Source organism: Bos javanicus, chromosome 10, assembly GCF_032452875.1.
Source record: "Bos javanicus breed banteng chromosome 10, ARS-OSU_banteng_1.0, whole genome shotgun sequence".
NCBI lineage: Eukaryota > Metazoa > Chordata > Mammalia > Artiodactyla > Bovidae > Bos > Bos javanicus.
The window spans coordinates 70,367,658-70,391,959 of NC_083877.1; the positions used below are offsets into that span (position 1 = coordinate 70,367,658).

At 41.5% G+C, this 24,302-nt stretch overlaps 1 protein-coding gene and 1 pseudogene across 2 annotated transcripts in view; both read left to right on the forward strand.

Annotated features, from left to right (window-relative positions):
* Positions 1 to 22,533, forward strand: part of KIAA0586 (KIAA0586 ortholog) — a 168,988-nt gene extending 146,455 nt beyond the window's left edge. Inside the window, exons 31-32 of one of the 2 annotated variants that reach the window (XM_061429009.1) lie at positions 21,456 to 21,512; positions 22,019 to 22,533. In XM_061429009.1, coding sequence (XP_061284993.1) covers positions 21,456 to 21,512; positions 22,019 to 22,020 — 59 coding nt within the window. In that variant the 3' untranslated portion in view covers positions 22,021 to 22,533. Of the gene's footprint in view, positions 1 to 21,455 lie in introns of both variants that reach the window. The other variant, XM_061429008.1, reaches the window with a different exon arrangement.
* A 965-nt stretch (positions 22,534 to 23,498) lies between these two features.
* On the forward strand, positions 23,499 to 23,596 carry LOC133256276 (U6 spliceosomal RNA; annotated as a pseudogene).
* The last annotated feature ends 706 nt before the right edge of the window (positions 23,597 to 24,302 follow it).

Genomic DNA, 24,302 nt, shown 5'->3' on the forward strand with positions numbered 1-24,302 from the left:
GAATGATCATACCATCATGATTATCTGCGTTGTGAAGATGTTTTTTGTATAGTTCTTCTGTGTATTCTTGCCACCTCTTCTTAATATCTTCTGCTTCTGTTAGGTCCATACCATTTCTGTCCTTTATCGGGCCCATCGTTGCATGAAATGTTCCCTTGGTATCTCTAATTTTCTTGAAGAGATCTCTAGTCTTTCCCGTTCTGTTGTTTCCTCTATTTCTTTGCATTGATCGCTGAGGAAGACTTTCTTATTTAACTTATATGCAGAGTACATCATGAGAAAAGCTGGGCTGGAAGAAGCACAAGCTGGAATCAAGATTGCCGGGAGAAATGTCAGCAACCTCAGATACGCAGATGACACCACCCTTATGGCAGAAAGTGAAGAGGAACTAAAAAAGCCTCTTGATGAAAGTGAAAGAGGAGAGTGAAAAAGTTGGCTTAAAGCTCAACATTCAGAAAACTAAGATCATGGCATCTGGTCCCATCACTTCATGGCAAATAGATGGGGAAACAGTGGAAACAGTGTCAGACTATTTTTGGGGGGCTCCAAAATCACTGCAGATGGTGATTGCTGCCATGAAATTAAAAGACAATTACTCCTTGGAAGGAAAGTTATGACCAACCTAGATAGCATATTGAAAAGCAGACATTACTTTGCCAACAAAGGTCCATCTAGTCAAGGCTATGGTTTTCCCAGTGGTCATGTTATGGATGTGAGAGTTGGACTGTGAAGAAAGCTGAGTGCCGAAGAATTGATGCTTTTGAATGGTGGTGTTGGAGAAGATTCTTGAGAGTCCCTTGGACTGCAAGGAGATCCATCCTAGAGGAGATAAGTCCTGGGTTTTCTTTGTAAGGACGGATACTGAAGCTGAAACTCCAGTACTTTGGCCACCTCATGCGAAGAACTGACTTGTTGGGAAAGACCCTGATGCTGGGAGCGATTGGGGGCAGGAGGAGAAGGGGACGATGGAGGATGAGATGGCTGGATGGCATCATCGACTCAATGAACATGAGTTTGGGTAAACTCCAGGAGTTAGTGATGGACAGGGAGGCCTGGAATGCTGTGAGTCATGGGGTAACAAAGAGTCAGACACGACTGAGCGACTGAACTGAACTGATGATGAATTTAAGAATCATAATTCTTTTTATTGTTTCTTCTGAGGTCTTAAATCAATAGCCTTTTCCATTAGTTTTATTAATTAGCAATGTGAACCTTGCAAGGACTGGTGCAAGTAGAATTAGCCCATTCTACTAATAAAAAAATGGCATTGAATATGAGATCATTCAGGTTTGAGTAGTCTTGGGTAATTGAGGCAGGAGTTTATAAGAATAGATTTGAATCTTTGTAGGGTCAGCATTAATAAGCATAGTTCTTAGCCTTTGAATATGGTTCTTATTCCTAAGCTATGGCCCTTCTAGGATTTCAGTGGAATGTTCAAATTGTTTACTGGGCTCCTCTCAATTGGAGGGACTCTGTCTTTCCAGTATCAGGCAACTGTTGACATCTCAGCTCAGCTCTTTCAACTTCCAGCTGTTGCTTTCCACTAGTTCCTGTGTAGTGCAGGAGTCAGCTAAGGATTTGAGAGTTTTTATGAATATATTGCCCCCCTCCCCATCTGTGGCTCTCTTCTTTATGGACTTCCCATGTACAATAAGTCCACCTTTCTGAGAGCCCTGAACGCTGATCCTGACTGCCCAAGACCAGCAAAACTGCCCCTTTACTAAATACCTCGGATAAATGTGGATCTCAACAAGTGTGTTTTCCTTTTTTCAAGGTAGTAATATTTCTTGTCCCTGCCTGCTTTTGGTTCCTCCCCATTGCCTTCAAATGAAGGCAGAGTTTTTGTCCAGACTTTTGTCCAGAGTTTGTAATTGTTACTGTTAGGAGGGTTAGTCTGTTATAAATACCTTTTCATTACTAGAAGCTGGAATAGGAGCAGCAGTAAAATGGTGAGAGAGAGGTAGACAGACCTTCATTTTTTAAAATCTTTCCTTCCTTCTCTCTCCCCTTTGTACTATCAATCTTTCTACCATTGGCCCTCACCTAGAATGACCTCAGTAAGAAGGAAGGAACAAAATAGGCTATTGCTGTGAAGGGGTGGCTCAAGAATCTGGAGAAGAAAGATGGTCTCCCTCTGCATGTAAGTCTCCTCTCATCAGTGATATCCTGAAAACACTGGAGTGATTCCAAATCTGGCTCTGGACAGTTTAAAAACCAAGACACATAGGTACCACTCCATACACACACACACAGAAGTCGCTCAGTCGTGTCCGACTCTTTGCGATTCCATGGATTGTAGCCCACCAGGCTCCTCAGTCCATGGGATTTTCCAGGTATGAATACTGGAGTGGGTTGCCGTTTCCTTCTCCAACACCCACCTACAAATCAACAGCTGGTGGAAGGGCCCAGTGGGTTCTGATGGTTAGTTGGGCCCAGTGAAGAGGCAGGCCTCAGATGTTTCTTGAATGGAACAGTGGATGAATGCACATGCACGACTGGCAGTGGTGAGATCATTCCCACAAGTGAAAACTGCCTTCTCTTCCACAGCCCGTCTCCACTATGCTGAGTTGTTGAGGGCTTGTCTGAGTGCTGTGGAAAGTATCAGCTAGCGTGTGTTTTGACAGTGATCTATGATGCCTTGCTTCATGGGAAATAGTTCAGGAACAGCCAGGAAGTCTGAGGTCCGTTGAGAATGTGTTAAATGTGAGGGGTCCTGTTAGGTTTCTCAATCTCTCAACAGTCTTGAAATTTGTTTGTCCTTGTTCCAGTTTATATGCTCCTGAAAAAGGCCTTTTATTGTCCTGAGCCTGTCACTTAAAGATATCCTTTAACTCAGGAAACAAACCTCACTGATCTTTAGAAGTGTTTTACTTGGATCAAAAAACAGCTGAATACAAATGCTTTATGATGCTTGAAAAATAACACCCAGAGGTACAGTTCTAAAGCAGTTTTGAAGTCCTCCCCTTTTCATAAGAATCTTTCTCCTTTGGGAGGATAATTTTTTGAGAGGTAATAATCTGGCTCTTGGCATCAACCTAAGACCCTTTGCCATTAATTGTGAACAAAGCTCTTGGTTGTAAGATGAACTTATATCAGGTTTCAGGGACTTCAAGCTTCCCAATAAAAAGAGGGACAATTCACAATGAACTGATATGCCTTATTCTGTAACTGCATTGGAAGATTTGGTTTAGACAGGAAAACTGTCTGCAGAAGGGCTTACTTGATGAAAGGATGTGGTCCCCATCCTCTGAGTGCTAAATGTGGTATAAATTGTCCCTAATAGATTTCTAGGATATACATTGTTATATCTTCACTTTTACTGCAAGTTTATTGCAGTAGCACTAATCAGTGATGAGAAAGTGTGTGTATGTGTGTTGTGACTTTTCTCTTCTGAAGGACAGTCAATAAACTACTTTTATTTTTAGCTGCTTCTCTTTTTTTCTTGGTATGCATTCACATCTGGATTTTCTCTTTTGGAATGTAACTTCCTGTGAAGCAGTGATGCTGATTTTAAAGAAAAATGAATATAACACCTAGCATAAGGTCATATATAGTTTAATATATAAAAGTTTTTTTTTTTTTATATTTTATTAATGATAATCATACGTACCAATTTGGGGCCTTGTGAAATTATACAAGCAGAACTTGAATTGTAATTTTTTGCCACCTATTTTTGCAGTAGAAGAGCAGCTGGATAAAAGAGTATTTAGAAACTTTATCAACTTTTTTTTTTCTTTCACTTTTTGGTCATGTAGCATGTGGGATCTTCCCAAAACAGGGATCAAACCCATGTCCCTTGCTTTAAGAGCATGGAATCTTAACCACTGGGCTACCAGGAAAATCCTATATATTTTCTTCTTTTTTAAACTGAAGTATAGTTGACTTACAGTGTTTCAGGTGTACACCAAAGTGACTGAGCTATATATATATATATATATATATCCTTTTTACGATTCTTTTCCATTATAAGTTATTACAGTTAGTCCTTATTGTTTATCTATTTTATATAACATTTTCTTTTTCATGTTAGATTTTTTTCAAAGTTTTTGCCCAACATTATTGTTTTATTCGGAGAAAGCCATGGCACCCCACGCTAGTACTCTTGCCAGGAAAATCCCATGGACCAAGGAGCCTGGTAGGCTGCAGTCCATGGGGTCGCTAAGAGTCAGACACGACTGAGCGACTTCACTTTCTCTTTTCACTTTCATGCATTGGAGAAGGAAATGGCAACCCACTCCAGTGTTCTCGCCTGGAGAATCCCAGGGACGGGGAAGCCTGGTGGGCTGCCGTCTATGGGGTCGCACAGAGTTGGACATGACTGAAGTGACTTAGCATAGCATAGCATAGCATTGTTTTATTAGATTTAATCATCTACGTGGACTAGAGAATTAATTAGAAGGAAGAGAAATGGAGAAGAATTGTTTTGACAAAGAATTTTAAATGTATATTTTAAACTCAGATTGCATTGATCCTTTTCACTTCTATATGGACATAAAGCTTCATGAGGGGGTGGCTAAATTCCTTGTTTTTATGGGATTCTTCTTTAGTCTTTCCCCCCTTTCCCCTTTCTCCCTTAGAATGCTAAATATTCTCCTTCTATGTAGACTAAATTAAGTACATCTTGAATTCATTTCTTAGAACATAAGAAATCTTTCTCTTACCCATAAGCTGTCAGTACCATTTATATTTTAAATGAAAGGCAACCCTTTTCCTGAAGGAGGAACTCCAACTTTCTTTGGGGATTATCTAAACAATGTCACGTGTCCTCTTTTCTCTACTCCATCTTCACATGAGAAAGCATAAATCATGTAGCCCAACAAATAAACACAATTGACATGTTATTTCTCTTTCTGTAGCGACATCAGTTCTTTAATCTCCTACTTCTTGCAAACAGGCCTACTTTGGAGGACTGAAATCCTAATGTATACACAATGGTATTCTGTAAGTAAGAAAGGAAACTCTAATGGAACTGTATGTTAGAGAAATTTAATGTAACATGACTACATGAATACCTCTTGCTGTTTTGCTTCTCTCATCCCACTTGGTCATAAAAACCAGAAAGCATTCCTGCTGAAAGGAAAAGAGCAGCTAGCTAAGAGTAAAATCTAACCGTGAAGGGCTGGCAATGCTCAATGCCAAGAACCTGAGACTTTCTTTCAGACATGATGTTTCATTGTTAGGGTTTTATAAGAAGTTAGCTTTAACCTATTAAGAAAAGGGTGATTTAGAAATAGGGAGAAAGGAACAATTTTCCCCCATTCATTCTTCTCTAGTATAAACAAGGTATGAGGCTAATGCTTTCTTGGCAAAACATGAAGCTCTGAACTAACAAAAGAGGTGCAATTAAAGCTCACCTGGCCACAGAGGTCTTCTTTACATAAAAGTTAAATTCTAATGATTGGTACTCAGTGGCCAAGATTGGCTCAGAATATTGGCGGCATATTTAATTGATACAGAGCAGTTCTACCAAAATAAAAGTCATTAAACTGACTGGAGAAAGTCTAAGAGAGGAGCAGCAAGGGGATCCTTTTTACGTGTTTTTCTTTAGGGGAAAGCACTGTGGATAGGGGTCTGCTGGTGTGAATGTTTGGTTTGTAAGCCTCTCAAGGCAATCCAGGGGTATCTTTAAGAGTCTGCTTCAGAAAGGCCAACAACATGAATCTTGTTCCCAAAGAATATGGGTTGTGCTATGATTTTATTGAAGTATATTTGATTTATAATGTATTAGTTTCTGGTATACAGCAAAATGATTCAATCATACATATGTATTCTTGTTCGTGTTGCTTTCCATTTTGGTTTATTGCGGGATACTGACCATAGTTCTCTGTTATACGGCAGCACCTGTTGCTTATCCATTCTGTATCTAATACTGTGCATCTGCTAATCCCAAACTCCCAACCTGTCCCTCTCCTGCCCCCTCCCCTCTGGCAACTGCAAGTCTGTCCTCTCTGTCTGTGAGTCTGTTTCTTCTTCATAGATAAGTTCGCTTGTGTCCTATTTTCGATTCCACATATATATGAAATCATATGGTATTTGTCTTCCTCTTTCTGACTGCAGTGTGATACTCTCTTGGTCTATCCATGTTGCTGCAAATGGCATTATTTTTCTGGTTGAGTTGTATTCATATATATACATATATATATGTCACATCCTCTTTATCCAGTCATCTGTCGATGGAACATTTAGGTTGTCCCCATGTCTTGGCTATAGTCAATGGTGCTGCTATGAGCATAGTGGTGCATGTATCTTTTGGAATTGTAGTTTTGTCTGGATATATGCCCAGGAATAAGATTGCTGGATCATATGGTAATGTATTTTGTAGTTTTTTGAGGAACTCTCATACCGTTTTCCTTAGTGACTGCATCACTTTGCATTCCCACTAACAGTGCAGAAGCTTCCCTTTTCTCCACACTCTCTCCAGCATTTATTGTTTGTAGACTTTTTAATGATAACCATTCTGACTGGTATGAAGTGGTACCTCATTGTAGTTTTGATTTGCATTTCTCTAATAATTAGTGATGTTGAGCATCTTTTCATGTGCCTATTGGCCATGTGTATGTCTTCTTTGGAGAAATGTCTGTTTAGGCCTTCTGCCCATTTTTTGATTGGGTTTTTTGTTGTTGTTGTTCTTGTTGTTAAGTTGTATGATCTGTTTGTGTATTTTGGAAATAAAGCCCTTGTCAGTCACATCATTTGTAAATATTTTCTCCCATTCTGTGGGTTGTCTACTCATTTTGTTTATGGTTTCTTTTGCTGTGCAAAAGCTTTTAAGTTTGATTAGACCCCATTTGTTTATTTTTCCTTTCATTTCTATTGCCTTGGTAGATTGACCTAAGGTCAATAGGTATGATTTACATCAGAGAATATTTCACCTTTTCTCTTCTCGGAGTTTTATAGTGTCATGTCTTACATTTAAGTCTTTAATCCATTTTGAGTTTATTTTTGTGTATGGTGAAAGCTATATTCTGACTTCTGTTGTAGGCAGCCGTTCAGCTTTCCCAATATCACCTGCTGAAGAGATTGTCTTTCTCCATTGTATATTCATGCTGCCTTTGTCAAATATTAATTGACCTTAGATGTGTGGGGGTTTTGATAGGCTCTGTATTCTGTTCCATGTCTGTTTTTGTACCAGTACCATGCTGTTTTGATTACTGTAACTTTGTAGTATTATCTGAAGTCTGAGAGGGTTATTATGCATTTTATCTGGTATGCTTTGGTCTAAATGATTCCCAGTCTTCAACCAACAGAGAGCAGGCAGTGGAGCAGGCATTCTGACTCAGGTTTGGTTTGGTAGCTGCACTGATAGCATCTAGGAGAGCCAAGTTGCTTCCTGTGTAGAATAAACGAATCCTCTGTAACAAGCGGATGAAGTGAACTCTTTTTCCCAATCCAAGGCTAGATAATGAGCGGTAAGTATGCCTTTACTGTTGTGAGGTCTGTGCGTGTGTATGCTCAGTCATGTCCAAGTCTTTGTGACCCCATGGACTATAACCTGCCAGGCTCCTCTGTCCTTGGAATTTTCCAGGCAAGAATACTGGAGTGGGCTGCCATTTCCTACTCCAGAGAATCCTCCCACCCAGGGATTAAACACACATCTCTTGCTTCCCCTGTATTGGCAGATGGATTCTTTACCACTAGCACCACTCGGGAAGCCTCAATTGTTGTGATGCACTAGACCCTTATGGAGGAATTGCAAAGGGGGTGGTGATAACTTGACCCTAATACCCACTTCAAAGATAAGAAACAGGCTGATGCTTGATGTTAGAGAGAACTTCTTGGTAGAGAAGTTTGGTTTGGGAGTGATGCTGAGTTTGATGGCACCCAGTTCAAGAAGCTTCTAGCAGGCCACTTAAAGACCTTGTTTTTAGCAACTCCCTGGACTGCTGTCTCAGGAACATAATGGTGAGACTCTGTGGCTATTACCCTGATACAGCAGGGGATAGAGAAAGAGAGCAACTGTGATGTATTAGAACTAGCCGCACTTATCACTAAAGGGGATGGGAAAGTGCAGGGATGTGTGAGTGGTTTTTTTCTTGGACCAGAAGTGGACAATGTGGGAGAGAGCCCTGCTGGAGACATTTTATATCTTCCTAGAAGGATTACCTAGAGGGGTGATGTAACCCCAACCAGGGTTGAATCATGAAATTCCCTGGGGCTAAGGGGAAAAGTAAAAAGAATCAGCCATCGGGAAATGCAATGTACATGTGAAGAGCATTATAGTCTAATGTTCCCACTGGGATCACTGAGGAATTCAGAAATGCACAAGAAAGGTGGTCAACCTGAACTATCCACCCAGTTTAGGAAGCATCAGCTTAAAATAACTCTACAGCCAGAGGAGATCCACCCCCAACTGATACTGGTGTCAGTCAAGTAAGATCTTTTGTGCCGATGTCCACTCACCCTCCCTCATTCTAGAGCCTTTCAGCATACTGAGTTGGGGAGAGCAAAATTGGGAAAGACAGACAGAGAAATCTGTCTTTGGAAAAGGAATCTTCCCCACTGCAAGTCTTCCTGCTGCAGGGCCCTGGTCTGTGGGAGGGGAGGAGGTTTGACGTTAGATGCGATTCAGAATTCTCACAATAACACTGGGGATTTTGATTTTTGTGAATTTTAAAATATTTATTTGTTTATTTGGCTGCCCTGGGTGTTAGTTGCAACACGCGGGACTTTTAGTTACAGCATGTAAACTCTTAGTCGTGGCGCATGGGATCTAGCTTCCCAACCAGGGATCAAACCCAGGCCCAGTCCATTGGAAGTGCAGAGTCTTACCCACTTGACCTCCAGGGAAGCCCCATTCTTTAAAAAATATTCATCTGGGATTTTTGTGATTTTTTTTTTTCTTCCTCAGTGATCAGGAAATTTTTTGTTAATAGGGATGAATGGATAGCTCCTGCTTTTATTGTGATTTTACTTATAATCTAAGAATTAGTAATATAATAATCAATCATGTTATCATATTGGAGAAGGAAATGGCAACCCACTCCAGTGTTCTTGCCTGGAGAATCCCAGGGATGGGGACCCTGGTGGGCTGCCATCTATGGGGTCCCACAGAGTCGGACACGACTGAAGTGACTTAGCAGCAGCAGCATGTTATCATACTATTGTTTATCATCAAAGAGTGAATGGATAAGCTGTGCGTTCACTTGATTTGTCATCTGGGGATCAAGGAACAATGAACCTCAGACAGTGGACTTGAAGTAGAGTTCTGTTCTGTAGACCAGCTCATGAATCAGTTCTGCTCAATCAACATGCCAGGCAGAATTAGGAAATTACTTTATAAAAGAAGATGTTTCACATCCCTCTGCCTCACCCTGACATAGATATTTTCTGCTCCTGAAGTGCATTTGGGCGAATAAAGAATCAAATAAATGATTTCTTGAGCAGGTGAAAAGGTCATTAAAGAATTTAGTGTCCATGAAGTCCATCAGCAGATGAATGGATAAGAAAGCTATGGTACATATACACAATGGAGTATTACTCAGCCATTAAAAAGAATACATTTGAATCAGTTCTAATGAGGTGGATGAAACTGGAGCCTATTATACAGAGTGAAGTAAGCCAGAAGGAAAAACACCAATACAGTATACTAACGCATATATATGGAATTTAGAAAGATGGTAACAATAACCCTGTGTACGAGACAGCAAAAGAGACACTGATGTATAGAACAGTCTTATGGACTCTGTGGGAGAGGGAGAGGGTGGGAAGATTTGGGAGAATGGCATTGAAACATGTAAAATATCATGTATGAAACGAGATGCCAGTCCAGGTTCGACGCACGATACTGGATGCTTGGGGCTAGTGCACTGGGATGACCCAGAGGGATGGTATGGGGAGGGAGGAGGGAGGAGGGTTAAGGATGGGGAACACATGTATACCTGTGGCGGATTCATTTTGATATTTGGCAAAACTAATACAATTATGTAAAGTTTAAAAATAAAATAAAAAAAATAAAAAATAAATAAAAAAAGAATTTAGTGTCCATGAAAATGAAGGGGAATACATAGCCTCTTCTTCAAGGTTCACAGACTATATGTTAAATGTTACTTTGTCTAGGATGCAGGCATGTTTCATAGTGATCATCCTCCCATTGAGTAAGAATCTGGAAATAAAAATTAATAGGACAATTTTTATGTTATAGAAGAGACATTATGTGTAGAGCTATCGATAGCAGGCACACAGGCACTTTTAATGAAGTCTCACTTCAAACATCCACCAACGCTTGATGAGCTCACTTGTAGTTTTTCTTTTTTAATGATGTGTTAAGTTCTAAAATATCTAGTTAGTAACCTGTTTTTGAAGTAGGGCTCTTTAGAACACGACAAGGTAATCGGTTCAGAATAGTGACACTCGGCTGGCGAGTGCAGCTCTCTGGGGTCAGGTGGAACATCTGCTCTTAAAGAATGTAAACTGGTGAAATAAATTCTAAATAAAGATAAGGTTGTTCCTGCAGGAGGAAGAAGGAGACTAAGAAAACTGCTAAACTCTTGAAAAGTGTCATTTCCCAATGCTGTCTAGGGAGTCTTTTGAAGGAAACAGTGATTAGTACAAAGGCTGCAGAGTGTCTGATAATTAACGTTTTATTTGTGTTTTTATTTGATTCATGTCATCCCCTTAGCTTCATGAGAGCAAGAACTCCTTGTCTCTCAAATTTAAAATGCCGCCCAGCCCTACAATCATTTGGCCTCTTTTCTTTTTCTTTCACCATCAGAGAGATTTCCCTGGAAAGGACCTTGTCTACTGTCTCTCTCATCAACAATTCCCTCTGCTAAGCCACACTCACTCCCTACCTTGGCATGTCTCTCTCAGGGTGTGAGGGTGACCCGAAGTTGCGGGGGGCGGGGTGCAGGTGAGTGGCTCCTGCACACACAGGCCTGTGGCAGCTTGGACAGACTCTGGAGACACTGGCCCTTTGGAGCAAATCCAGAAGCAGTAACGGAACTCTAATGAATATCCCTTTTATTTTGGTTGGTCAGTTTTTCAAGAACATACTTCAAATTACAGAGAAATGTAAGCCGCCTTACACTGTATCAGGGCTGCTTGGTACAGTGAGAAAATAAAATGTAGAAAAGCACCAGGGTTTATTCTTTATCCTGGGAACCCCTTCTTCTTCTTGTCAGCACTGACAGCCCTGCCAGGCTACTTTCCATTTCAAGAAGAGTAAATGGACTGTGGTGTGTGTGTGTGTGTGTGTGTGTGTGTGCGCGCGCACATGTGCGTGTTTTCAGCAGGGTTTAGTCCATGAGGAGAAAGTATTCACAGAGAAGAAACAGAGCTTGTACTCTTGACCCTGCTGTTCATCTAGTGTCCATAGGTCCCCATTCCACATCTTCCTTCATCAGACTTTGCTTTTTAGGATCTTTGTATTTATAAACTATCCCTCCAACAAGTAGTGTTAAACTGTTTTTAAAAAAGTGAATGACTCTGGGTTTTATATTTTGGTTGTTGTGGTTGGCAACTAAACTAGAAATCCAGGGCAGGTCTCCCTCCTTAGAACACATGACTAGGGGATTGGCCTTTCTTCCTTTAGAGAGACTCTTGGTGAAGAGAACTTTTAACAATTGTTCATCTTAAAATGCACCTTAAAAATTTCAAGAAACACATTAATTTTACTAATGGGAAGGCAGATTTAAAGCAAAAGCAGTGAAATCTTTTCATTCCTTCCAGAATGTGGCCCAAGGTGAATACATTAAGTGTAGAGCTTGGGATTTACCTAATGGTTTTCAGAAGCCAACTCCATAGCTTTGATTAATGCTGCCTCATAATACCAATGATGTGTACCCCAGTAAATCACTGGAACATTTTTCCCTGGTAATATATTAAAGTCATACATTAAGGCTACTGTGGTTTGGGTGATATATTGCTGGGGGGGAAAACACACCCAACTGCCTAAAGGCCGTGTTGTACACACTTGGGTTGACTTAAGCCCAGCTCCTTTTTCATGAGTATTTCATTGAGTATATTCAGAGAACTTTTTGAGTACGTGCCCACCCCCTACCCACACCACCGCCAACATTAAAGACATGGTCCTCAAATTTGCATGGGTACTTTGTTTCAAAGAACTCTGTTCAAATACAAGTACATGTGAAAAACGTTGAGCAAGTTAAAAGTATGGGCTTCGTAGTCCTCAAAATTGTTGGGTTAGAGTTCTAGCTCTTTCATTTGATGGGCTATGTGGTCTTGAGTAAGTAAGTCATTTAGACTTTGGGTACAATGGGGTGTGTGTGTGTCTATCTCGCAGTGTCACAAAGAGGATGAGCTGAAATCCTAAATGTAAGTGGATAGCCCAGTTCTTGGCACCAAGTCAGTGAGTGAGGGCTCCTTTTGAATGTTCTAGCAGGGACCTCCTAACCAGCATTTTTGTACCCTACTTGGAGTCTTCCGTAACAACTGCTTTATTTTGAGCTGCTTTGGGTGACTAGGTTTATATAGGAGTCAAGGTTAATGATCCAGGTAATGGCCTTCCATTCGGAAATGGTATGGCAGAGTTGCAGGGCGGTGCTAAGTGCCTCGTCTGGCAGACTTCATTCTCCCTAGGCCACCTTCCTTGCTGGGCAGTAATGGGCTGCATGGCTCTGTGGTCTAAGCACAGAACATCCTGTGCCACAGTGTGGACAGGATCTCAGTGAGGGAGAAAGTAGTGACCATTCTAGTTCTTGTCCTGAGTTTTGGCTGTTGATGCTGGAGATTAAAGAGAAAAATGAAACTGGAGAGACAGCTTTTTTCACCAAGTTCAAGTGAAATGATTTGGTTTCAAGCATCCCAGATAATCTCTGTTAAACTTCAGTCCCAGCTGAGGCTGTACTGGTCTGATCTCACAGTCAGCAAAATCACAGTTACCTTTTAAAAATGCCCAACTTGGGTTGTTACAGAAATCCACCTATGCCTTGTGTGTACAACTTGTGGGTATAAATCACACTAATTGCATTTGTAAAATAGCAATAATAGTACAAATAAGGAAGTTTTCTATAATTTCACCAGTCTGACTCAGCTACCGTTTTCGTATTTCTAGAATCCTCTCCAAACTTTACCCTATGCATACACAATTTTATGTTTCCACTATTGCATAGTTACAATCATTAATTTTATTAGATAAGTAATACATGAATATACACATGTACAAATATGTACAAATTAAAAGTATAGACTTCCATAGAGCTAACAATGAAAGTCTATTACCTCACTCCAACCAGTTTTTGTTTCATTATGTTTTTTTTCAAAAATGTCATCATCTGCTTGTGTTGTCTGTGATTTCCTTTTTTTTTTTATTCAGTAGAAAGACAGTGAGCTTGTTCTCATTTTATAGATGAGGCAACTGAAGCCCTTCCCCACTTCTTCCTGGAAGAAACAGCAAATCTGAGAATGAGGGCCATGTGCTCAGAAAGGGCCTGGGTCCCTGATGACTCCTTGAGCGGTTCTCTCAGCTCTGGGTTGCCTACATCTGGTTTTGTATTACATGAGAGAAATAACCAGCTACTCGGTTTAGTCACTCCAGCAGGGTTTCTATCACATGCAGCCAAACACATTCCCAACTGATACAGCTGTGTTCTCTCATAGACTTATCCACTTACCATTTGCTGATTTCCGGTCATGTGCCCACAGTGTACAGATTATGCACATAAGGCTAATAGTTAACATTTCTAGAACAGTTACTGCGGGCAATACTTGTGTCATGACCTTTACATGTCTTCTCATTTAGTGCTCCACAATAACCTCTAAAGTAGGTATTATTTTTCTGTATTTACAAATGAAGAAACTGAAACTCAGAGAGATGAAGTATCCCACTCAATAGCACTCATCCAGTAAGCTCCACGCCTCTCGGACACTCAGCTGCAAGAAACTGCATCCCATTTATCCTTTAGGCACATAGGGACCGAATAGATTTTTTTGAGATGCCAAACAATATGGTTAAAGAAATCTTTACACTGTGAAGTATGTATGGTTATTCCCATCTTCAAATGAGATTCAGAGAGATCAAATGCCTTCAATGCAATTAATTCAGCCTGACAAATATCCACGGAGCACTGCGTTCTGGAAACTTTCTCAGGTGCTTGAGGCTACCCGGCCGGATGAAGCAAGGCCTGGCTCAAGTGAATGCTGCAAGGCAGGCAAGACTTTTTCTGGAATTAAAGCAGTTGCAGAAGTTGTGCTTTCTCCGGCTGGCATCAATTACTGACTTTCTGTCAGCAGAATATTCCAGATGGGCTGGTTTCTGTAAAATCCCTAGGGGGAATCCCAGGGCTTAGGGAGGGGGAAGGGGAGGGAGGAAGCTGGCAAAAGAGACTGTTCGCAAGGGCTGCTTTTCAGTCTCCCCAAATCAGGTACAAAATCATGAACTGTCCCAGAACACACTCTATTTGTTAATTGTTCAGTTCTCCCAAGCACAGAGAGGAGAGAGAAAGGGAACCTTTGCCATGTGATTGGACTCAGATTTGTTTACCAGATCAAAGCCCTTGGGTAATGGAAACTTCAGAGGGGGAGAGGGCGGGCGGGGAGCAGCGCCGACAGCGTCTACTTAGCTGAATGCATCATTCTGTACACTCTGGAGCTTGAGCTGCACGGTTTGGGAATGCCAGCTCTCTTCAGGCTTGTCACAAGAGGGTTCTGGGGCGCTGGAACAGCTCAGGGACGCTGGATGCTAAGCATGTTTATAGAGGGAAGCTGCTGGGCCACGTTCCTCTCCTATTCTGTAGACATCTCTTGTTTCTTAAGGGAAAAGTAACAAGTTCTTGGTTCCCCTAACATGTGTGTAGCTAATTTTGAAATTGTTAACATTTCCTGATGATAAACTTTTTTTTTCCATTAATAAACAGCAGGAATTTATTTCTTCTAGGTCTGGTTCTTCTAGTTCTTCTAGTTCCAAGATCAGGGTGCCAAATTGTCGGGTGAGGGCACTCTCCTAGTTGCAGAATTCTTGTATCCTCACATGGTGGAAAGAGGATAATAAACTTTCTGAAGGGTTCTCTGTATATCTCATGTCCTCTGGGGAAATGACCCTCCAAAATTCATACACTGAACTCTATCCCCATGGGGATATATTAGGAAACTGTCAGGTTTGGGGGAGGTGATTAAGGTTAGATTAGGTCATGCGAGTGGGGCCCTGGTGATGGGACTAGATCGTCACTGTTGCTCGGGTTTTTCTTTAGTTGCAATGTGTGGGCTTTTCACAGTACTGGCTTCTCTTGTTGCAGAGCCTGAGCTCTAGGGTGCGGGCTCAGTAGTTGTGGTACGCTGGCTTAGTTGCCCTGTGGCACGTGGAATCTTCCCAGACCAAGGTTTGAACCCTTGTCCCCTGCGTTGGCAGGCGAATTCTTAACCACTGGACCACCAGGGAAGTCCTCCTAGAGCCTTTATAGAAAGAGGAGGAGACAAGGAGTCTCTGACTAAACCATACACTCTAATAGTTGTACTGAGAATCATTTATAGTTCAAAACATTAATTATAAATGAAGAGTAAAAGGGAAGGAAGGATATACCAAATTAATATCCTGGTCACCTCCAAGGAGGGAAGTTCAGTGGGAAGAGGGCCAGGAAGACTTTTACTTTAAATGTGGTGTTTGGGTTTTTCTTATAATGAGTCTGTACTAATGTGTTACTTCTATAATTAAAATTTTTTTCTAAAAAAAATTCTTACACAGTACATATTAAAAGTGGCTTTGCCTTTAGTTATTTTAAACTATGAGGATTCTCATCAATCTTTTAAAAGAACAACTCAGCATAATGCCAGGTCTTGAAAAGTAATGTTTTTAAAATGACAAGATAGTTTGGGATTAGAATTCTCTTATAAAGTGGAGGTTGTTTGCACTGGGAATGGACCGATAATACTTTGCAAACAGCCGTTGAATGATTTGTGATTGCTAAGTGCCCAGAGGATGAGCAGCCCCCAGTGCATGCCTGGTGCTGTTATTAATGTATCTTTCGTCTTTTGCCTGCTCTGCAAATGTTAACTGGTTCACTCTCAAGAATGATATGATAAATTCTTACTGCAGTTGGAACCTGAGGTATATAGGGACAGGTCAAGGGGATTTTTTCACTGTAATTTTTGTGGGAGCTGATTTAACAGTCAATAGAATGGTGAGGGTCTGGGAGAGAAGACTGCTGTTTTTTTTTTTTAATTTATTCCTTTCTAGCTGTACTGGGTCCTCATTGCTGTGTGTGGGCTTTCTCTAGTTGCGGCGAGCAGGGGCTCCTCTGTAGTTGTGTTTGGGCTTCCCATCATGGTAGCTTCTCTTGTTGCAGAGCACAGGCTCTTGGACTTCTGTAGTTTTGGCTCCCACGCTCTAGCGAGCAGGCTCAGCAGTTGTGGTGCATGGGCTTAGTTGACCTGCGGCACGTGGGATCTTCCCAGACCAGGGATCTAAACCATGTCCCCTGCACTGGCAGGAGGATTCTCGACCACTGGACCCCCAGGGACGTCCAAGACTTCTGTTCAACCACCAGCAGGATGACCTTTATGTTTTACGCCCAGTGTCGCTGCCTCTGGGCCACACTTGCGACAAGGGTGTCTCTGGTGAAGCTGGGAGTCCCTGTGCCTGCCTGCTTGGGCCGACCATGAATAAAGTGTTTTAAAAGACCCTCTCCCTTTCAACTTGAGATTTTACTTTCTGTTAACTTTCTCTGTTTCCTCTGAAGACCTAAGAAAATTACTGTGTCAGATGTGTTATTACTAGGCAGAGTGACTTATGGCAAAAATTAGCCTTCATGGTGAACTGTATCTACACAGGGAAAACCTAGAACCTGAGGGAAGCCATAGCTCTGGGCTTCCTGAGAGCAGTGACTCAAAACTGTGCAAGTTCTTTGAGGGCGCCAGGCACAGCAGCTATTCCTGTGGAGTTGTTACAGGAAATGCTACCTCCTGTGGGGCATGAGGGTCTAGACCGGGGCAGGGATCCCACACGGACCTCATGTGGTCTCATATCGTTGCACTGGAAGCCTGGAAAACCAAACAGGAGAACCCACGGTGCCATATGGATTGTTGCATGGACCACTTCCCAGGGGAAAGGGAACACTGTTGCTGCCCTGCTGACAGGATTTCCTGTCCTAGATTCTAAATCTAAATATGCTTGACTGTGGTCTTGTGCATCTGGATACTGAGTTGAGTCTGAGAAGCTGCCTACCCAGGAAGGTTTTTCAGATCCACTCTGTAGCCATTTCCTGAGGTCTTGTGCCTCTCAGGGAGTTGTTAGGCATCCAGACTTGGTTCCCTTCTGCTTCCTATAAAACCTCTGCCCTTCTCAGGCCACTGGGAATCTCTCCTTGAAGCCTTTTCGATATTCCCATTTTTCTTCCTGTTCTCAGTACTGTCTCTTTGGTATGTATAGTCCTTTAATAAGATTGGAAGAGCCATTGCCTTCAAGCATCTTTGCCTTCGGCCCTGCAAAAATTGCTAAGGCAAGGAAATACGAAAGGCTATATGTTACGAATGGTGGGCAGGGGACAGAAAAGAAAATTCTAATCAATAGGTGAAAAATTCATGCCGCCACACTTGTCAATATTAATAATAAAAGCTCTTCACATTATATAGAGCTTGGTTCTTTGCAAAGTGTTTTCACAAACAGTCTCTCGTTTCAGCCTGACAATATTATTAATATAAGGGAGGCAGGCAATGCAAGCCCTTGGGAAGGCTTGCTTTGTAACATTTGCTTGTCACCGTGGTGTAAATGCTCACACCATGGCCAGTTCCAAACTACCAATGACTTAACAATCTGAATTTCTAGATATTTAACTTGGGAGTCACTTTGGGAGTCAGGACATAGATAAGCATCTTAATTTAAAGGGGAGCAAAGCAAAGCTCAGAAAATCTGTCCAAGTCACAGAGATAATAAGGAACAAAGCTAGGAACTTGAACTCATTTCTGCTATTCTGTGCCCTTTTCTTGAATCAAGTCCATCCTTCTGGTATAGTAATAGTAAAAAAAAAAATCCTGAATATATTTGCCACCAATGAAAAATACCTAAAAAAAATTCCCTTCACATGTCTACTTGATAATCAGTCTTATTTCTCTCCTCCATCTGCTTTAAGGAAAGATTCTCTCAGTGTGCAGAATCCTTACCTTCCCCATTCATCTGGGACCACACTCCACCAGTTAATTCCTCTGTCTTACATCTCTGAATCATGACTCTTCCTCCCTCATCTGTATCTCCATTCACAATGTCTCTAATCCAAGACTGATTCCCTTCCTTTGACTTGTTCACCATCTATTTCTGATGATCATGCTTCTTGACAAAGTCAGGTTTATTCCCACATTTCCACCCCTACGTTAGGTCACTGTTTTTTGACGTGTCCTCCCAAACACCCCAGATCTCCCCTCTCAAAGGTCATCTGTGCCCTTCTCATGTCCAAGTTCGGGCTTTATATCAGTCCTCCTCTGGTTTATTCTTCCTTTGGCACTTGATGTGCTAATGATATCCTTCTCAAAACGCGTTTCTCATTTGGTTTTCCTTCTCGGTCAGGCTCCACAATTTTTCATCACGTCTTTGTGCATGGTCTTCCTCTTAGAAAAGGGAGCCTCATGAGTATCTAGACAGAGCCTGGGGTTCATGCTTCATTATTCAGTCATTGACTCCAGCACCCTCTCTCTTCTGTTTCTCTCTACCTTTTACATCCAACCTGACACTTGGCAGAGGAGCCTGGCTGCTTTTGGAACACCATCATATTCATTTCACTGTATCTGCCCCATGACTCTGTGAAGATGCAACACCCACTAGGCAGGTGTACCCATATATTATATGAAAGGAAAACATCAAACTAGCCTGTGTTTCCAGGAGAAGTCCAGAACAAGTAGACCTGATGGAACTGGCACGTCAGCTCACCGCCTAAGTCTCATGGTTCCTGACTTTACTGTTCTCACAAAATTCTCTTGGATCCTTTAGATCACCAGAGTTTGGTCTGTTGGAGAGAATATAGGCTTTGAGGAAGGTCTGGGCTTGAATTCGGGTTCTGTCACTCACTAGCATCATGGCTTTGGGCACGCCCTGTAACCCTTCTAAGTCTGTGTTGTCATCTGAAGAAGCTAAGACCCTGTTTGTGAGGAGGCTGCGGGCTGTGAGATAAAGTATGAAAAGTGACAGCATGGCGGTCACTGAACAAATGGCAGGTCATTATCACTAACTAGGTTTGTGTTTGATGGCTCCCCACAGGCTCTAGTTCTCAATCCTAACCGATTTGGATAACCCCGCTCCTGGCTTGATCTGGAGCACCCGTCCACAGATGGTATTCCTGTCCAGACCCTGATCTTTGGCTCTTTGAACTCTACTTTATTCCCAAATTGAAGACATATAGGAAAGGAGTTTCACTCTATTTTAGCCCAGCTAGCTTTGCCAATCTCCCAAGTCCTCCTTTGCCTGATTTATGACCTAGTAGGGCCACAGTTTGGTTTGGAATTTCTAAATAATTTAATGTAAACTGGAATGCTTTTTAGGTAAAGTTTAATATACATGCAGGTCTAAGTTGGTTTGCTATTTCTTTTATTGTCTTTTGAGATCTGTGAGCAATGGTCACTTCTTGGTTTGCAAAGAAATGCCTATCTCTTTTGAGTTCCAAACCAGTGAGTTTTCTGGAAGTCAATTATGTTTAGCCCAGAGGATACTTTTGTATTGTTTTGTTTAAGAACACGTTTCCCTATGCTGAGTACTAAAAAGATACTATCTCAGTAATTTCTGTTGGGAGGTGAATCAGCAAATATAGAATTCCTTTCCTTAATATGATACCATCTGTAGTTTTGTTCGCAGGTGGCCCAGTGGTAACAAATTCGCCTGCAGTGCAGGAGACACAAGAGACTCAGGTTCGATCTCGGGCTTGGGAAGATCCCCTGGAGAAGGAAATGGCAACCCACTCCAGTAGTTTTGTTTGTTCATTTGTTTATTCCTGTACCTTACTTAGGACTACAAAAGTTGTGAAGATGCTTAAATCAGATAATTATGTATTTCTGAAAGGACTGAAGAGATTAAAAATCTTTTATTAACAAATTATTAAAGAATGATATATTTTCAAATTCAAGCAGTATAGAATCCATAAGATATAACACTATTAACATCACCTTTAGAGGATTTTTTGCATGTGTACTAACAAACACGTCTGAAAAATATATATGTTTATATGCATTCTTGTGTGTGTATTCACATAAGGCTCTGCAATTTGCTTTTCTCAATTACAGTGGACTCTTAGAATTTCTGTTTCAGTAAATAAAATTTTGGCTTCTTTATTTTTAATCATATGCATAATGCTGTCACTAAACAGAGGTGCAATTTCAAATCAACTCATTCATTCTCATTCCTTACAACCACAGAACTTTTGGTTCTAATAGGATTTCACTGAATAGTACCTAATTATTTAAATAGACAGCTCTTCCTGTCTGATAATTCATGAATAAATAATTCATTAGTAACTGAGGACTACCACAAACTTATATTTCTACGAAAGAAGAGGCTTATTGAATTAGGAGGATTTGTATACCTAAGCAGAAATGGCAAGGCATATAGGAGAAGACACTGCGCTAGAGGCCGAAGATCTGGATTCTAGTTGCGATTCTTTTGTGTTGAACAAGGCACCAATATCACTGGGCCTCAGCAGTGTCAGTAAGTGAGGATATTAATGTCTACCTGCTTAACTCATAAGGTTCTTGTGAGGGTGTCGTAAAATATACGCAAGCACTTTGAAAACTATCATTTTTTGCTATTTTGTTATTTAATGATTTCAGTGAGTTTGAGCAATTGAGAGTAAGTTGATAGTTGACACTAATGTTGAGATCTCTAATTATAACATGTATCAGAGATTGGCCACAAATTCTGTGTGATATCTTCCATTGAGAGGAGATATCTAATTCTTCCCAGCTTGGGTTCCAAACTCATGAATGAAGGAGCCATCTTGGGTATTCCAGCATTAGCAGACATGACGTGGTGAAGAGCCATCTTAGATACTGTAGTACATATACAGACAAAGTACTTATGCTCAATATATACAAAGAATTCTTATAACTCACTGGTAATAAAACAAAGGGCCAAATTTCTCTCTGCCAGCCCCCTTGAGACGAGGGTGCAGACATTTTGTCGCTTGGCAATCAGATGCACTTTCTCAAGTCCTTCAGTCCTGAGCTGGTGATGTGAACATACAGAACCATTTAAGGTCACGCCGGTGGCACTGAGTCTAGCGGCTGGTGACAGAGGCTGCAGGGACAGCAGGGTGTCCTCAGAATCTGTCCCGTTGATGACGTGGCTTTGACTTTGTGTCCTGCTGGCCAGCTGGAGTTCTGGCCATTTTCCCAGACTGATTCTCCAGCCTTCTAGTCCTGTGAGTCACCTGCTATGTTTCCAATAAGTTCCTTTTTCTAAGCCCAGTTGCTATGGTTTCCAACAAAGAGCTCTCACTAATTTGACAGAAAAACCTTCTTGGGATATCAATGAGAGAAGGCCATGTGTGCAACTTCCTTCCCAACTCAGCAATCTGTTTTTTTTATAGGACGTTTATCATTCTTTTCGTGTTATCTAACCAAAGGACTAGAAGCCAAAAGTGTCTGTAAGTATAAGCCTGTCTATAGGGATGTTTGCCATTTAGTATTGTTGAGTTTTTCTCACCTTGGAAAATTAAAAGAGAAGTCATTCTAACATTTTTGGTATTCAAGTAGAAAGTATATTATGTCTTGCTGCTGCTGCTGATGCTAAGTCACTTCAGTTGTGTCCAACTCTGTGCGACCTCAGAGACGACAGCCCACCAGGCTCCCCCGTCCCTGGGATTCTCCAGGCAAGAACACTGGAGTAGGTTGCCATTTCCTTCTCCAATGCATGAAAGTGAAAAGTGAAAGTGAAGTCACTCAGTCGTGTCCGACTCCTAGTGACGCCACGGACTGCAGCCTACCAGGCTCCTCTGTCCATGGGATTTTCCAGGCAAGAGACCTGGAGTGGGTTGCCATTACCTTCTCTGATATTATGTCTTAGAATGTTTTTAAAAAAAATACATTGTTTTGGTCAAATCCATCTTGTCAGAAGAGTGTCTTGCTTTATTAATTTTTCCCATGTTCCCAGAATAAGAGACAGCAATCGAACATCAGTTCAAGGCCCCTTACAACTCTGAATGAATTTTAAGAAGAAAAAATTTCAATGAGGGAAAGCTTCCTGCTCTAAAGGTGAAGTCTCAGAGAAGAGGAAGGAGTAAGAAGTCAGAAGAGAGGGCCACAACAGGAGTGGAGAGAAGATGGAGACACTAAAAAGACATGAACTCTGAGCACAGACCCAGGATGCCTCTGTTACCATTGTGTTCATACTCTTTAGATGGTGCCCTGAGACTCAGCTCTACTGCTCCAAACTGCCCAGGAACAGGTGAGAGGCAGGTGGTCAACTCAGTCATGGTCCAAGAGCCTTCACTGAGATGCTCTCTCCAAGAAGAAGGAGTACTGAGGCCACAGAGGCTCCAGTCTCAGCCCAGAGGTGAGGGTGCAGTGAATGGGCACAGGCTACCACTCCCCTTGCATATAACACCCAAACCAAGTTGGCCACTTCCCTTCTCACTAATAAAAACCATTATGTCATGTTTTCACACATGCATGCTCAGTTGTGTCTCTTTTGCGACCCCATGGACTGGAACCAGCTGCCATTTTCTCCTCCAGGGGATCTTCCTGACCCAGGGTTTGAATCTGGGTCTCATGCATCTCTTGCATTGGCAGGCAGATTCTTTACCACTAAGCCACTTAGAATGTCGTGTTTGGTTTAGTTGCTAAGTTGTGTCCAAATCATTGCAACCCCATGGACTATAGCCCACCAAGCATGTCATGTTTAATATATATTAAAAGACATTGGAACATATACATAAGTGATGAAACACAGTAATAAAATGGAGACCCTCCATCCCACTACCCAAATTAAGAACTAGAATGTGTGTGTGTGTGTGTTAGTTGCTCAGTCATGTCTGACTCTTTGCAACCCCATGGACTTTGGCCCCCCAGGTTTCTCTGTCCTTGGAATTCTCCAGGCAAGAATACTGGAGTGAATTGCTATTCCCTTCCCGACCCAGGGGTCGAACCCTGATCTCCTGCATCACAGGCAGATTCTTTACCATTTGAACTACAGGGAAGTCAAGAACTAGAACTAAAACTACAAGGAAGTCAAGAACTAGAATAGCCAGTATTAATATTAAATTTGCCCTTTCCTTTCTTTTTAAAATTCCTAGTATGGAGTGCTTAATTCTGTCAAAACACATATGTAGACTTGGGTGAACTGAAATAGACTAATACTGGATAATACTGGAGTAGGTTGCCACTTCCTATTCCAGGGAATCTTCCTGACTCAGGGATCGAACCTGCGTCCCTTGCATCTCCTGCATTGGCATGTGGATTGTTTACCACTAGTGCCACCTGGAAAGCCCTAAGAGTGGTTATTCAGTCTTTAATTACATATTCCTAGTTATGCTGTTATTGAACAGCCCCCTTTTAGAAGAGTCTTCCTTATATTGAACGGGAGTCTGTGTCCCATGACTTCCACCCATTATTCTTAGCTTTACCATTGGGAGGCACTGTGGTTAAGAGTGCAGATTCCAAGAAACAGAGAGGATTAGCATGGCCCCTGTGTAAGGATGACACGCAAATTCATGAAGCATTCCATATTTTATTAAGAAAAAAAAAAAAGAGTGCAAATTTCAGAATTGACTAGATCTAAGTTCAAAGCTCAGTCACTTGCTGATTATGTGATCTTGGCAAGTTACTTAGCTTCTTTGTAACTTAGTTTCATCTTCTGTAAAGTGGGACTAATAATACTATCCATTTTATAAGACAAGCTGGACCAGACCATAAATGATGGCCTGGGTTTGAGGACTGTTGAGGTTTGCTTTGAATTACTGTAGCTTCTGTGTATTATCTGATCATTTCAGAATTACAGTACACTGTTGTTCACAAACCGGAATTATAGTGGTTTTTAAAGGTTAGTGGTTTAGTTTTTCTTCAAGTATAAGGGAGTAGCCAGTCCAGAGCTGGTATTTTTCTGCTCTGCCATTTTTAGTGGGTGGTTTCATGATTCAAGAAGGCCACTGAGTTCAAAACACCATCAGAGTTCCAGACAGAAAACTCAAAAAGGGAGACAGGGTACATGCCAATAGCCTTTCTTCTTTTTAAAGAAGCTTTCCTGTAAATCCTACTCAACAATGCTCACCTGTCATTGGACAGAGGTAAATCATGGGGCCATCCGTGGCTGTAAGGCAAACTGGGAAACGTAGTCTTTTAGCTAGAACGTTACCATCCTAAATAAAATTAGGATTCTGACACCAAGAAAGAAGAGAAAAATGGGTATTGGCAGCTTGCAGTCCCTGCTAAGTAAATTA